The 16,549-nt window shown below is 33.5% G+C and overlaps 2 protein-coding genes across 2 annotated transcripts in view; one reads left to right on the top strand and one right to left on the bottom strand.

Annotated features, from left to right (window-relative positions):
* The window catches only part of pug (pug C-1-tetrahydrofolate synthase, cytoplasmic), a 13,849-nt gene extending 12,527 nt beyond the window's left edge, over positions 1-1,322 (top strand). The window contains exons 9-10 of the mRNA XM_065507907.1: positions 552-837; positions 902-1,322. Of these exons, the coding sequence (XP_065363979.1) occupies positions 552-837; positions 902-1,144 (529 nt within the window). The 3' untranslated portion in view covers positions 1,145-1,322. The remainder of the gene's footprint in view (positions 1-551; positions 838-901) is intronic.
* On the bottom strand, positions 1,195-16,549 carry LOC135963365 (cadherin-23-like). Its single transcript, XM_065515188.1, has 25 exons — positions 16,384-16,549; positions 16,149-16,329; positions 16,009-16,087; positions 15,853-15,947; positions 15,617-15,796; positions 15,299-15,475; positions 11,602-11,795; positions 11,116-11,344; positions 10,719-11,055; positions 10,543-10,656; positions 10,421-10,481; positions 10,202-10,358; positions 9,953-10,088; positions 9,691-9,891; positions 9,515-9,630; positions 9,357-9,453; positions 5,958-6,213; positions 5,778-5,905; positions 5,613-5,704; positions 5,427-5,553; positions 5,244-5,354; positions 4,862-5,151; positions 4,347-4,655; positions 1,560-2,134; positions 1,195-1,502 (listed from the first exon to the last, which is right to left on the bottom strand). Exons 1-25 carry the CDS (start codon positions 16,515-16,517, stop codon positions 1,301-1,303), a joined length of 4,578 nt encoding a protein of 1,525 aa, XP_065371260.1. The 5' UTR covers positions 16,518-16,549; the 3' UTR covers positions 1,195-1,300.

Genomic DNA, 16,549 nt, shown 5'->3' with positions numbered 1-16,549 from the left:
AGGTTAGAATGTTGCCTTTCTTTATTTGAAAGAATTTTTTGTTTTTCATGTTGCTTAAAGTTAAATAAATAGAAACAACAATTAAACCTTTGTTTAGAAATAAGATTAAGTAGTTTTTTGGGGTCATCTTCTTCATCTGATGATGACGAAATGTATTTAGTGCAATGCAGTGGAACAATGTGTGTTAGTGTGTTAAAAAGTTTATTGAAAACTAATAAACAACCGTAGATTATTACTACCAAAAAATTTTAATAAATTGATCTTAAAAAAGTTAAAATTTTTCAAGAGTGAGTGCAATATTATCAAAATATTACCCTGTAATAGGGAAACTTTTTTTAGAGAATAAAAAACGTTAGATTATAGATTCATATGCATCAATCCTACTACATATTAACATAATTTTCGAGGAGTAAATAAAAACAAAATTCGATTTAGAAGAAACTAATCAGCAATTTGTTCATAAAACTTAACATTTTAAAACCTAATCGCTTTCATCACTAACTGGAACTAAACATTTAAATAAAACTGAAAAAAAAATATCAAACTTTTAGTGCTGACACTGATGCCGAGCATGAGTTGGTTAAAGCTGCTGCCCTTAAAGCTGGTGCCTTTGCTGCTGTGGTATGTTCACACTGGAGTGAAGGTGGTACTGGTGCTACTGAGCTGGCTGAAGCCGTCATTAATGCCTGCAAAGATTCCAAGAACTTCAAATTCCTTTATGACAATGAGATGTCTCTGCTGGATAAAATGAATACTATTGCCCAAAATATGTATGGAGCCGCTAAAGTAGAATTAACACCTAAAGCACAAAGTGCTATGGAAAAATTAACTAATGCTGTAAGTATTTATTAAAATTTTTTCATTCTTGCTTTACTAATTTTGTTTACTTGATTTTCTTTAGGGTTTTGGCAATTTACCAATTTGCATGTCTAAAGTAGCAGGTTCCCTTACCGGAGATGCTGCCATTAAGGGAGCTCCTAAAGGTTTCACTTTGACTGTCAGCAGCATGCATGTATCAGCTGGTGCTGGTTTTGTGGTAGCCATGTGTGGTGAAATCACTAAAATGCCCGGTTTGCCCACGCGTCCCTGTATCTATGATATTGATTTGAACACCGAAACTGGTGAAATTGAGGGATTATTTTAAAAAAGCAGAACTCCAAATTATTTGTGTATTTGTGGACTAAACTAAATAGGTTTTTTTGATATAATTATTCGTTTCTATTTAATAAGTTGATATTTTTGTAAAATTTTAATAATTTTTGTTTTAAATGTACTGTGTAAATAAATTGTATAATTTGTTTTAATAACGTTTTATATCCAAATCCGTTTGTAAATTGTTTGTTTTATCTTTGCTGGTAAAAAAGTCATTATTAAGGATTTTATGATCAAAATCACAGGTGGTCGTTTTGTTGTTTTGCTCAAAATTATTCAAATTATTCATTTCGAATAAAGGATCATCATGCAAATCTCTAAAATCATCTTCATCATCTTCGGACTCAGAGCTAGGAAAACAAATAATACTAATAAAGATAAAAATTTTATTTAATTTCCATACATACCTTGAATCATTCTCATAGACACCTCCCCTTTGTTGCATTTCATTTGTTTGTTTATTAAACACCGGATTAGAACCTTCCACCGAGAACACATTCATCGAAGGGCCCGCCAATCTATTAAGATTCGAGGCCACCGAACCAAATTCTGCTGGCTCGAAGGCTTTAAGTTGCCTCTTTAAAGATCTTATTTTTATAACATATAATATGATCATTATGACCGAAACAGCGCCTAATGTAATATTTAATCCCACCAAAGCTGTTATTAACCAATTGTCCACAAATGGTGTTTGTGTTTCCGCTTCGATATGAGGTATATCATTTAATATTAGATTTTGATGTTGTAGAGCGTTTTGTAAACGCGATATAAATGCTAAATCATTGGATCTTTTTTCTATATCATATGATTCCACGGCTTCGTTGTTGTGTATAAAATGAACTTTCACTTCAGTTATAAAGGCTGATGAAGTATTGGCGCTTGCTTGGCGGGATTTTTGATTTGCTCTCACATTGGTAACATCGTCTATAGAGTCGATATTACAGATTTCATAGCCATAGATTTCTTGAAATTGTTCACGTAGCTAAAATGAGAAATAATAATAATTCAGATAAATTGTTTAAAACAATGAGTAAGCCTGAATCGGATTTTGAGGTTTAAATATTTTGTATGCTAGCTTTGAAAAAATTATTTCAGTAGACCTTTGTCTCTTTTTATAGCCACTTTTAAAAAAGGCGAGGGAATATTGATTTTGTCATTCCGTTTGTAACATATCGGATTATTATATACATATGTTATGCTTAGGAGCAGGGCCATTAACTCTAATATGGGAATTGGTAGGACAAGGAATGTTGTGACAAGGGGCACACCACAAGGCGGTGTCATCTGTCCACTTCTGTGGAATCTTGTAAATAAAATCCTTTTCAGGCTCAGTAGGATAGGCACCAAAGTAGTCGGATATGCTGACGACGTTGTGCTTCTTATTCAAGGGAAGTTTTTTTTCCCACTATAAGTGAACTCATAGAATTTGCTCTCAGCGTTCTGCTATCATGGACCAAGGAAAACGGTCTAGGTGTCAATCCTGCCAAAACCGAACTAGTTATTTTCACCAAGAGATATAAAATTTCAGAATTCGGACCTCGACGACTTGATGTAACTTTTCTGAAGATTTCAAGCGAAGCCAAATATCTTGGTGTAATTTTGGACTCTAAGCTCACGTGGTAATGTAATGCTGAGAGTCGAATGTGCATTCTTTCTATATATGTAAGAAAACCTTTGGGAAGTGATGGGGTCTTAAACCATACATTGTACACTGGATGTACACCGCGGTCATAAGGCCTATTATAACCTATGGCGCTCTTGTTTGGTGTATAGTGGTGGACATTAAGACTCACCTTTCTATTCTAAATGATGTACAAATATTAGCATGTCTTGCAATTACTGGGTCTATGAATTTCACCCCTCAGACCAGTCTAGAGACAATGCTAAATATAACTCCCCTTGATATATATATCAAATGCATTTCTGCTAAGTCTGCTCTACGACTTAAACAGTCGAGCGGAATGAAGCATGATCGTATTGGTCACGGCTCCATCCTACAAAAGATAGGCAGGCCAATCATGGGGCGGGAAACGGATTACATAATACCTACACCGAAATTTGATAGAACATTTAAGATCAGAATACCGACAAGGGATGATTGAGTCGCGTACTCTGTTCTAAGGGATGACGTGATCTCAATCTAAACTGATGGTTCAAAGACAGAAAGAGGCACGGGCTCGGGAATCTTCTCAGATGAACTGGACCTTTTGTTGTCTCTTCGATTACCCGATATCTGCACTGTTTTCCAGGCAGAAATTTATGCCATCGATACAGCCGCGAGAAGTCTCGAAAATACATATCTACTTGGACAGCCTTGCATCAATCAAGACTCTTAACTCCAACGTTATTAGGTCGAAATGTGTTCTCAATTGTATCAAATCACTGGTTGATATGGGTTCCAGGACATTAGGGCATCCGGGAAAATGAGGTATCTAATGAATGCGCAACCAACGGGTCGTCCTTGGACGTATCTTTCGCGCAAAGGGATATTCACACTCCCTTGGTGACCGAATCGAAATTGATAGATGAATGGGCTTTGAGCGAGGCGGAACTCAGGTGGTCAAATATCGTCACATGTAGAATATTCAGAATGCTCTGGCCCAATCTGACAGAGGTTAGAACTAGGGCTCTTTTGTCTCGTAGTAGGAATTCGATTAGGCTTCTTACGGGTATAATTACTGGGCACTGTATGATTGGACATATGTCGGAACGTATGGGTTACACACGTTATAACTATTGTAGAAGTTGGTTCCCACGGGGACCACAGGAATCTCATAGTCAACGAAATTAGGGAGGGAAATAGTATTTCTAAGGGTAAAACAATGGGCCATAATGCCTCCGAGTGAACTTGCGAACAACCCACGTAACCTAACCTATGGGTTCTTAGTTCTAGAATTCTAAGACAATCTTGCTATGTTCGTATGTTGTTGAAGTCAGGATAGGACTTAGGGGATGAAATATTCCTCAAATATTATTTGTTTATCAGAAAAGTTTGGTACTTATGGATCAAAATGAGAGACATCTTCCAAAAAAGTTGGTATTGAAAAATCGTTTGCTATTTTCTTTAAATATATTGTAGAGTTGGGCATAATCGTTCCTTTTACTGATTGGTAATTTTTGTTCTGAACGTTGTTTAATTTTCTTCTGTGGTGTTTGGCTGAAATAAGGATATGAACAACTTATTTTATACTTACAAATTTCTCACTATCTCTTATAATTTGTATATCGCTTAAGAATACAAATTTCACACGATTTTTCTCCGAAACAATATAGATCTTCACTGACGCACGTGCTACATGACCAGCCAAATCCAAAGCCTCTATCTCAAACATCAAGTAACCTTTCATGTTATTTGTTACATAAGAATTCAATATTAAAACTCCTGATTGCTTCTCCAGGCCCAACAACTCTGAATAATTTCCAGCCAAATTTTCGCCATGTGCTTCGAAGGATGTTTGGGAAATGGCATAAATAATAACATCATTTAAATCAGGATCTTCAGCCTAAAATAATGTCAATTTAATTTAATGAATATACATACATAGTGTCAAATTTACTTCAGCAAGTCTTGAGTTTATAGAAGAGAGAGGAGAGGATATTGGAAAGACTTAACTCTCTCTTCTATAAACTTAAGCCTTGCTTAAATAAACTTGATGTGTGTGAACCAGGACATACAATATAAATCTTCGACATTTCAAATATTCTTTACCTTAAATGACATTATATGTTTCCCTATAGAATCCTTGGTTGTAATACCAGCTGCATAAAGGTTTTGTATAAACTTGGGCTCATTATCATTGACATCGTTAACTGTGATATTCATCAACAAAGTGTAATTTACACTATTAGGATTGGTTATTAGACCTTGCTCATTATTGGAGACTTTTATCCGGATGCTTAGTTGCTCGATGGTTTCGCGATCCAAGGTGGTATTTAGTTTCAAAAGTCTAGTTTCAGGGTTTAAAATAAAGTACTTGGAATCTTCGGGATGGAAAGTTTCTTGAAAAATAAAGAAATTAAAAACAACCATGTTATAATTTAAGCGGTTTAATTGCTTTTATTATTGTAATTTTTTGCTGGGTTTTTCTTACCATCTATAAAATAATACAATTTATAGGCTTCATCTGGATCATCTAAACCCTCATTTTTGGGATCATAAGCTTGGGGTATGAAACGTTCTTCTAAAAGGCCTTGTTCATTTTCTAAAAATAGGAATAGAAATATATGGATATGAATAGCTGAAACATTTAAAGCTGAATATCAAATATACCTACCAGTAAAATCTGTATTAAAGGTGTCATGTAAAAACATGGGATTACCCAACATATCGACAAACACTATCTTGAGATTTCTTATTTCGTAAGAAGTACTACCACCGCCATCTATAGCTCGCAAATTTAACTGAAAGGGAATTTACATGTCAATGACCTGGTCAATAACCTGTCAATTAAGGTACTCACATTGTAGATACCAGCTGCTAACAATTGTTTTACATAAAAGTTAGTAGAATTACGAGATTCTTTAACCAATTCAAAATATTTATCATGGCCCGCTGAAAAATATAAAATTTTTTTAAATCCTTCATCAAAGAAAAAAGAATTCAATTTAGTTTAAATGATATTTACCATCACTGGAAATTTCAAAGTGAACATCACCATATTCCCCACCATCTGGATCATAGACTTCGAATGGTTTTAATCGTGTAACACAGTCGGCTTGATATAAAGGACGTAAAGGTTCTTGCAAAGAATAACTAAAAAATTTGATTGTAATATTTTTACATTTCTTTATCATGTATACTTTACCAGATTCTTATAGACTTCTGCTTAGAAGGATTTATAATTTTTGGCACATGAAAATTATATGGTTTTATATAAATTTCATATTTTGAAGAATTTCTTAGTGGCGGTGTTCCTTGATCGGCGGCTTCAATTTCAAGTTCCCAACGGCCATAGTAACCTTTCAAAGATTTCTGAGTTTTTAAGCGTCCTATACGATTTCGTAAAGTTGTAATTGTAAATAAATCCTCAAAATCTTGGACATCAGTATTGAAATTTTGTACTAGGTCAGAGAAAAGCGATAAATTAGAAAATTAATTGTTATAATCGATCATATACCTATAAAGTAGATGACATATTTTGATACCTCGACAAAACTAAAAATCAGTTGCATAAAAAAATAAGTCATTTTGGAATAATAATCCAAATAGTAGTATAAGGTAAGGCATAGAATCAGGGGTGGAAAGGAAATTTCCCGTCCAAAAACCAAAGTTTTAATATAAAAAGGAAAAAAAGAAAAATGTAAAATTAATATCACTTTATTACAACCCCCACCCCCCTCAAATGATTAACCTGGAAACGTGGCTGAATGAGGTATTCAGGACCCTTTTTGGATGTGTCCGGTAAATCCAGATATTTTTGAGTTGTATATCCGATGTAATGAAAGAAAGTCTAAAGCTAAATGTCGTGTCCTATTTTACCTCGAATTATGATGAGTATAATTTGAAATGTTTCTTCTTAAGATATAAGCTACAATGTAGTATTCCTGTTCTTTGGAATGAGGTTTGGAGGACCTTTACTGTGCCTTGAATGTGAGATTAATTATTTACATCAAATGTGGATATTAAAACTCGTAACATCCTTGATTATAAAAATTTTTTCTAGAAAGGTACTACAATAATCTGATATACCACGATTCCGATCATAAACGTACCAATTATTTGCATATCAAACGAAGTTGCATGGGCAAAACGTTTATTGCTAAATAAATTTCCTACATCTTTCCCAGAGCATTGTGGATTCTACTAAACCTTATTTTTTAGAGTTTTTTCATAAAAGAATTCAACAAGTATATCCTAGTATTTTCAGTGAAAGACAAACTTTTTTGTGCGTCCAATCAAGAGAATATGCAAGAACATAGAAAAGTAGTGAACCACTGAAACAATTTGGTGGTCTCTTTTGTTAGTATCATTATCTCCACAGCTCATACAACCGCATACATACACTTAGGACATGGATAAAGAATCCTTGTTGGATACATACAAGAAAATTGGTCAAAAACTGCCCTAAGGGCTGTCACAGGCAGTATGAAAATTTGCAACGGAACACCATCTACAAGAGAAAACAAAACAATTTATCAAGTGATGTCAAACGAAGATTCTTAATATCTGCAACATCATTCAGTCGTCGTATTCCCCGAGGCATTCCAGAAAGAACTTTCGTATTTACTAGCAGAACAAACAAAGGTATCCATGAGGCTTTGTTATGGCTCAATTCCAGGATCGTTTACTACAAATTGTGGAGTACGATGTTTTTGGGGAACAAATATATGTACATTGTCGATCATCAAAAAAATTTGTGTTTTGTCATCCAGTGAATCACAGTGATGAAATATTCAAATATCACAAAACACACAACTTAATGAAGAAACAAAGATTTACGCCATCCTTATATGCTCCAGTGGATGTTTAAGAAGAATATTAAGGAATACTAGGATATTTGTTATGTCGGATAGCCAGGCTGATCTGGTGTTGTTATGGAGTGCTGGACATACTTGAATGAACTCGGTGCGCAGAATGAACTCGTTGATTGTTTGGCCAACATGGGCGACCGACGCTCGTTTATAGATCCTGAACCGTTCTTTGGCATCCCACATGGATACACTATGGAACGATCTCAGTTGTTGCTATCTTTCGGAAAGGGTGACTTGAGAATACTTACTGTTGAGAATGAACATATCCTATCCGACTGCCTAATGCTGGCAATGTGCAGAACTAAATGGCTTGGAAGGGCCCCGGGGGACATTGTTGATCTATCACCAAATATAATAGTTGGCTTCATAAGTTGCCTTAATCTGTTGGGATGAAAAATTTAAGTGTGCACAAAAGATCCTATGGGACGCATTGCATAAAGCTTCACTAATAATAAATGATGAAACGAATATCAATTCTCCTGGGATGCCGCCTGAGAACACATACTAAATATAACATCAAAATATTAGAGATGTCAGAAAGACTTTCGAATGAACGAGGACTGCAGTTTTCATGTAATTATAGCTGTTAAAAGACATATTTTAAGAACGTTTACAGATACACCATTAATTTCGTGGCAAACGGCAAATATAGGCATTAGGAAAATCCAAAAATCCTAGAGAATCCGTTGGCGTCTACGGCATACTGACTTCGTCAGTGGCCATGCGAAAAGTGATCTCCTTAAACGTAGGAGAATTTTAAATTTATTTTGGTCTTATTCATGACTGACCATTATTCGAGGGTCTATTACAGTAGAATATGATAAACTATCGTAGTATAGAGTCAGTTTATTAGGAGTGGCACTACCTCCAACACTTTTCAATTGCCTTTTTCAAAAGTAAAGAGAAATATTAATTTCTTGAATTTTTCTTTTCCTTGTAAAAATACAAAAGTTTTTGAATTTAATCGCTGGTGAAATAAAAAATTGATGTTAAAAAATATTTTTCCCTATTTTGACCCATTGTAGGTCCAACTAACTATTGCATTATATACGTCGTTGCAAAGGACTTTGAAATATCTATCAATAAATATCATATTGCCTATATTAATGATTTAGTAATCCAGAGATAGGTCAAAAATAGGTAAATAATCGAGGTTGTCCTGGTTTTTTCCTCATATCTCAGCCATTTGTAGACCGATTTTGCTGATTTTAAATACGAAACTTCTCGAAAGCATGTCTGACAGAATTATTGAAGATTTGGATACCGAAGATATCTGGGGTCTTCAGAAAATTGATTTCAACAGACAGACAGACATGGCTTAATCGACTACGCTATCTATAATGATCCAGAATATATATACTTTATAGGGTCGGAAAATTATATTGTGGAAATTACAAACCGAATGACAAACTTATATATACCCTTTTCATCAAGGTGAAGGGTATAAAAATAGTTAAAAAATCGAGGTTGTCCTGATTTTTTCCTCATATTTCAGCAATTTTTGGGCCGATTTTCTCGATTTAAAATAGCAACCGATATTAATGTTGAATCACGTATATAAGTTATTTGAGGACTACGGAAAGTAGATTTCAACATACAGATGTACAGACGGACATGGATATATCGACTCCGCAATATATAACGATCCAGAATATATATACTTTTTAGGATCCAAAAGTTATTTTAACATACTGAGAAACTGGAACTCAAACACATTTTATTAACAAAATTACCTGGTTTTATAGATAATATGGAATATATAAGTTGAGAATTGGCAGTATTAGGTTCATCACGATCTTCGGCTATTAAATCTAGTTTTGACATTGTATTCTATAGAAAAGTACAAAGAAATATTACAAACTTTTCTTTAAATATAACTTAAAATATCAACCTGTTGGTCAGCTTCTGAAAATTCCGGTTTATATTGTTTGTTATTGGGCATTATGGGAGCATTGTCATTTACATCTTTCAGGGTAACATTTAAAAATGTGGATTTTTGGTTAACAGCTAAAATTTAATGTTAAAGTATTGAAATAATTTGAAGTATTTTTTTTAAAAAAAACTTACGTCCATAACCAGAATTGATAAAATTAAAATTATCTTTTATATCGATGGGTATATAATGATATAAAGTACCCATATCTCGATCAAGTATGAAACCATTACGCAAATTGACTTTGACTTCACCATTGGTGGTATTTATTTGGAATAAATTGTGTAGATCCCCCAAAGCACTATTAATGGTATATTCCAATGTGTTATGAGGACCTTGGGAAACATAATAATTATGGTGGACCTTAACTGTTAAAGAATTAAAGTTTAAACTTACTATCTCTATCATTATCGTGAGATTTTATTTGACCCACTATAGTTCCAGTAGTAGCATTTTCATATATAAATACTTGATGTTGAAATTCATCGATAGTTGGCACTTGATTGTTAATATCTATTACAGAGATATTGATCTGAAAATGATTTTTAAATATTTAATGGGTGGATTGCCAATTTGCAACAGAAATTAATATCTATAAGTTGCCATCTGTAATACCATTTTGGAAACTGACTACGCAAATCTTACCTTTCCTTTGGTCTCATGTAAAGAATCGCTGACAGTAATCTCATATTCCAAATTAAATAATTTAGGTATATCACATTGTATGAGACCAGCCACTTTGAGTAAACCGGTTGTGCTATTTATAACAACCAAGTCCATTTTTGTAAGATCACCTATGGCTCTAGGAAATTTAAATAAAATGGAAATTTATTTTATCAAATTTAATTTAACCAACAAATTTACCTTATTTTAAAGGTTATATTATTATTACCCGCACCATCTATGTCGAAAGCCTCAACGGTACCTTGTAATATTAATATTATACTTTAAAAATGTCTTGAATTATTAAAATATTGATTTCATACCTATTGTGCTCATAATATCCTCCATTTCTGTAACACTACGTGGCTCATCCAGAGTTCCGGTTACAAATTGAGGAGGATTGTCATTGATATCATCGATACGTATGGTCAAGACAGCTAAAAATAAAATATAGATTTACAAAACAACTGTAAAATTAATTGTAACAGGAATTTTTTACCTGTTGAAGAATCCTCATTCAATTCCTGATTTAAATCACGAACTTTAATGGTCAAAAATATCGTATCATACTTCTCATAATCCACCTCAGTCATAAATTCATCATTTATCTTCAGTTGACCATACACTAAATTGTTATTAACATATTCACGTTCAATTATGAAACATCCAAAAAAATAAGTCGGGTCAACCTCTTGACCACTTTTGGTGGCATAGGATTGAGACCATATAATTTCAAAACTCAAATCCGCTGAAGAGTCTGGATCTCGGGCCTCAATTTTATTGGTAATAAGTGTTAAAGCTGGAGAATTTTCGGTTATATTGACTATAAAACGTGGCTGTAACAAATGATTTAATTAAACTATATATTTAATGCTTAAATGTAAAATTTTGTTTACCATTCTTAGTTCCGGGGTTTCATCATTAACATCCAGTACTTTAATTTGCAATTGGCTATAGGAAGTGTGTAAATTTTGGGTGTAATCTGTAGTCAAAGAATCTTTAGCCTGAATTTGTAGCATTACCAAAGATTGGCGTTCAAAATCGAATACATTTGTATTATTTAAAGTTATTAATCCAGTTAGGGAATCTATAGCAATGCCTTGTATAATGCCCACAATCGAGTGTCTGCAAATTAAGAAAAATTTCTTTAGACTATAGAGCTTCTGATCTTTAAAACGAATCCTAGTAAGGTTTTCATTTTTAAAACAAATTTTTATATTTTGGTGTTCTGTAAATCGAATCTATATGAATTATTCGTTTTTCTTTCGAGTAAAGAAACCTGTTTCAAGATACAAAATCTTTCCATTTACAGAACATATTTTTAATATTACTCGATTTACAGAACTGGTACGATAGTTTTAATGTTTTGATTCTGGACTTACACTACTTCATCTCCTATATCTCGATCTTTAGCTCGTATTTGTGCAAGTTGTGTTCCTTCGGTAGCATTTTCATAAATTTCAATTTCATAAGATTCCCGCTCAAATATGGGCCACTCATCGTTCCAATTTATCAACTCGATATTCAGAGTAACTTCATTCTCGTGTTGCAGATTTTCCACTTCTTTGACATTGATCTTAAATTAGAATTGAGTGTTACAAAATTTAATAAAGGGAATATTTTAAAATTATTTTAGAATATGTTTAATGATTATGGTGAGTTTTAGCTTTAATGAACTAACATTGAGGAGTCGACTAGCATCACGCTATATATTATTTTCAAACTACATATTTACGATCCATTGGTTAAGGGTGGGCTAATATCAAAATTCCTAAAGTTTTTTGGCTTTTAGTTTCCAGAATCCATTAGTTCTTCTCAGTATTCGGATTTAAACCTTAGACACCTTGATGCTTCCCAAAGAAACAACACAAAAGGTTGGAAAGAGCTCCTGAATAAGTATTTTTTGACTATGCCAATTTCTAATTGTAAGGGTCTGATGGTTCACAAGTCCTACTAACGTCCACAACACTTACATTTCACTTTCATATTAAGATTATTGGCCTAAAATAACGCCATCAACATTTACGGATTACGCCTAAGAAGAGTATCGTCCTATACCTTCGTATAGGAAGCCGAAATTCAAGAACTCAACTCCTGAGTTTTATGGTCTCCACCAAAATTCAACCATAGTTTTGTTTGGTACTCTACCAGTGTTCCAAATTAAGTTTTGTTGGGTCTCCACCACGACAAATTCTAGGTTATAAATTATAACCAAAACGAATGCATGTGGTTAATGCGAAAACTTCGAGAAACCGTAACACGATAAAGTTAGACAACGCCAAACCAAATCCCTCGAAGTTCTTCCTCCATCCAGAGCTGAATTACGAATGCAGATACACTTGTGCAAGAATGAATTGGAACAGTTTTTGTCAGTCTCATATATAGTTAAAGCAATATGAACCGCACTATTTGTCCATTTGGTTCTCCACCTAGAGACACTGCCAGCAGTACATTGTCATTTGAAATTAGTATTTTATAAGAGAAATTCTAGTATTATCTTCGATTCAAATACAACAAGAACTTTTCTCTCGAACGATCCCATTTCCATTAGATTAATGATTTTTATGCGACAACTTTTTCTTCCAAAATGCTAGTCATTTGATGAGAGCAAGTCATTGGAATCTCAGCTATTACCTTCAATTCCAAGACAAGAAGATCTTTACTCTGGAACGACCACGTATCCACCAGGCTATGTCACAACCTTTTCTTTCAAAATGTTTGATCAGAGATGGCCATTGGTAACTCTCCTATCGCCTTCGATTCCAAGACAAAAAGATCTTAAATCTGGAACGACTTCGTATCCACTAGACCAAAAATCGTGATATGACAGCGCATTAACCTTAACATGTATCGCTTAAATGAAAACTTTTCTTTGGTAAATTAATTTCGCCCATATGCTTTTCAGCCAAGACATAAAGATCTTAACACAAGAACGACCACGTTTTCAATAGACCAAAAATCGCTATGCAACAACCTTTGCTTCCAGAATACTAATCCTTTTATCATGCCAAGTCATTGGTAACTCTCATACTACATTCGATTACATGATCTTTTATCAGGAACAACTCTATTTCCACTTTGCCAAACATCGTGATGCGACAACATATTCTTCCAAAATTCTAGTCATTTAATCAGAACTATTCATTAGTAACTCTCCTATTACCTTAGATTCCATAACAAGAAGATCTAAAATCTGGAACGACTATATTTCGACTAGGCCAAACGTTATCTCATCACGCAGTATTAAACTCAACATATATCAATCAAATGAAAACATTTCTTTTATAAATTAATTTCGTCCATATGCTATTCAGCCAAGACATAAAGATCTTATCTCAAGAACGACCACGTTTTCACTAGACCAAAAATCGCGATGCGACAAGCTTTGCTTCCAGAATGCTAATCCTTTTATCATTTCAAATTATTGGTAACTCTCTTACTAACTTCGATTTCAAGACATGAAGATCTTTAATCGGGAACGACTTTCTCTTTCCATTAGGCCAAACATCGTGATACGACAACATATTCTTCCAAAATACTAATCATTTAATCAGAGCAAGTCATTTGTAACTCTCCTATTAGCTTTGATTCTAAGACAAGATCTTCAATCAGGAACGACTCTGTTTCCACTAGACCAAAGATCGTGATGCGATAGCTGTATCAACATACATCGATCAAAGAAAACTTTTCGTTTGTAAATTAATTTCGTCCATATGCTTTTCAGCCAAGACATAAAGATCATAACTTAGGAACGACCAAGTTTCCACAAAAAATCGCGATGCAACAACATGCTAATCCTTTTTGCATAGCAAGTCATTGTAACTCTCCTACTACCCTATACGTTTTCAGTAATCGCGATCCCACAACCTTTGCTTCCAGAATGCTAATCCTCTTTGCATAGCAAGTCATTGGTACCTCTCATACTACCTTTGATTCCAAGACAAGAAGATCTTTAATCAGAAACGACCGTATTTTTACTTCTTGATACGATAACATATTCTATCAAAATGCTAGTCACTTAATCAGAGCAGGTACTTTGTAACTCTCATATTACCTTCTATTCCAAGACATGAAGATCTTAAATCTGGAACGACTCCGTAAACACTAGGCCTAAGATCGTGATGCGACAGCTGTATTAACCTCAACATGTATCGGTAAAAGGAAAACTTTTCTTTTGTAAATTAATTTCGTCCATATGCTTTTCAGCCAAGACATAAAGATCTTAACTCAAGAACGACCACTTTTTCACTAGACCAAAAATCGCGATGCGACAACATTTGCTTCCAGAATTCTAATACTTTTATAAGGTAACTCTCCTAATACATTCGATTCCAAGACAAGGAGATCTCTAATCAGGAACGACTCTGTTTCCACTAGGCCAAACATCGTGATGAGACAACATATTCTTCCAAAATGCTAGTCATTTAATCATAGCAAGTAATTGGTAACTCTCCTATTAGCTTCGATTCCAAGACCAGAACTTTAATCAGGAACGACTCTTTTTCCACTAGGCCAAAGATCGTGATGCGACAACATATTCTTCCAAAATGCAAGTCATTTAATCATAGCAAGTAATTGGTAACTCTCCTATTAGCTTCGATACTAAGACAAGATTTTCAATCACGAACTACTATATTTCCGATAGGCCAAATATCGTTATGCGATAGCGGTATTAGCATGTATCGATCAAGGAAAAATTATTCATTTGTAAATTAATTTCGTGCATATATTTTCCAGTCAAGACATAAAGATCTCATAAAGATCAAGACATAAAGATCTCAGAAACGACAAAAAATTGTCATGCCACCTTTTCTTCCAGCATGCTAAACCTTTTATAATATCAAGTCAAGTAAGAAACGACACCTGTATTAACCTCAACATGTATTGGTAAAATGTTACAGATCAACAAAACGATAAAGATTCCTCTGTAAATTGATTACATCCTAAGCCGACCCATTTCTTACATGTTTATCAACCACTAGTTTCCTGGCACCCATAATAATTCCGGAGTAAAATTTGTTTTTAAAGCGCGTGCTTAAATGGAAAATTAGAGTTACATATATTAATAAGTCATTGTACCTTCAATTCAAAACTTCTCCAGTTTTCATTTTCATAATCCAATAGATCCGCGTGAGTAACAGTCAATGAAAAATCAGTTTTCTGATAACCACTATTGGGAATCATAGTAAATGCTTCAGCATATTTAATTGTTCCAATAGCATTCGTAAGCAATACATTGTATGTTGCATTTGAGCCCTGGAATAGAAGAATACACAATACACATTATATAGTAAACTAAACCATATATAGAGATCAAAATTAATTTATTTTTATGAAAATACAGATTTCCAATTATAAACCGAGCATTCTGCTGACATATTTTATACTCTCTCTTACCAAATCTAAATCTTCTATAAAGAATTTCTCCAAAGGTAGCGTCAAGTACTTAGATTCCAAAATTTGTACTACTTTTGGTTCCAAGGTAATTTCCGGTGTATGATCGTTTATATCCTGAACTATTAAAATCGTAGAGTTTTTTATAAACCACAAAGGATCATCACATTTATAGGCACAAGTCTAATAAGAATAAAAAAAATTGTTAAACCTGTATTGAACACAAAAAAAATATTTACATAAAAACTAAAAATCTGTTGATTTAAAAGATCACGATCTATAGGTTGGACATGCAACACTCCCGTTGAACTATTAATAGACATAAGTTCAGAATCTAAAGAAAAGAATACTTTTAATTAAAAATTTTATAATTTGTGAAAAAATATATAACTTACAATCCTCCTCAAACTCCAATCTATAACAAATGGGTTTATCAATGCCCGTATCACCATCTATAGCTTTTAAACTGAAAATCTTTGGTATTTAAAAAACTTTAGCAAGCATTATTTTTAAATGATTTTATGTTTTTTAATACCTGTTCTTCTTTTTCATTAAAAGTAGCCGTAGTTAAGGGTCTTACCCATATAGGATCACGATTTGGCAAATCGATTACTTCTAATATTGCAAATATGTTGCCAGTGTTATTTTTGGCATCATAGACTTTGACATCCAGATTATAGATGGCTTTATCCTCGTAGTGTAGTTCTTGCAGAAGTCTAAACAAATTATATTATTTCTTATTTTATTTTTATACATATATGGAAACTTACTTTAATCTATATTGTTTTTCATAGGTCTTAGTCTCTTCATGTTCCACAAATGCAAATAGAGAATTTTCATTATTATTTCCTTTAGCTTCGATTCGTATATTATTGCGATCCATACCATCGGGGTCGTAGACCATGAATATACAATCGGAAATGTAATCTGAATGAA

This window comes from Calliphora vicina, chromosome 1 (assembly GCF_958450345.1).
Source record: "Calliphora vicina chromosome 1, idCalVici1.1, whole genome shotgun sequence".
In the NCBI taxonomy this organism is placed as follows: Eukaryota; Metazoa; Arthropoda; class Insecta; order Diptera; family Calliphoridae; genus Calliphora; species Calliphora vicina.
Note: the sequence above shows the minus strand (reverse complement) of the source record. Positions and strands in the feature narration are given on the sequence as shown.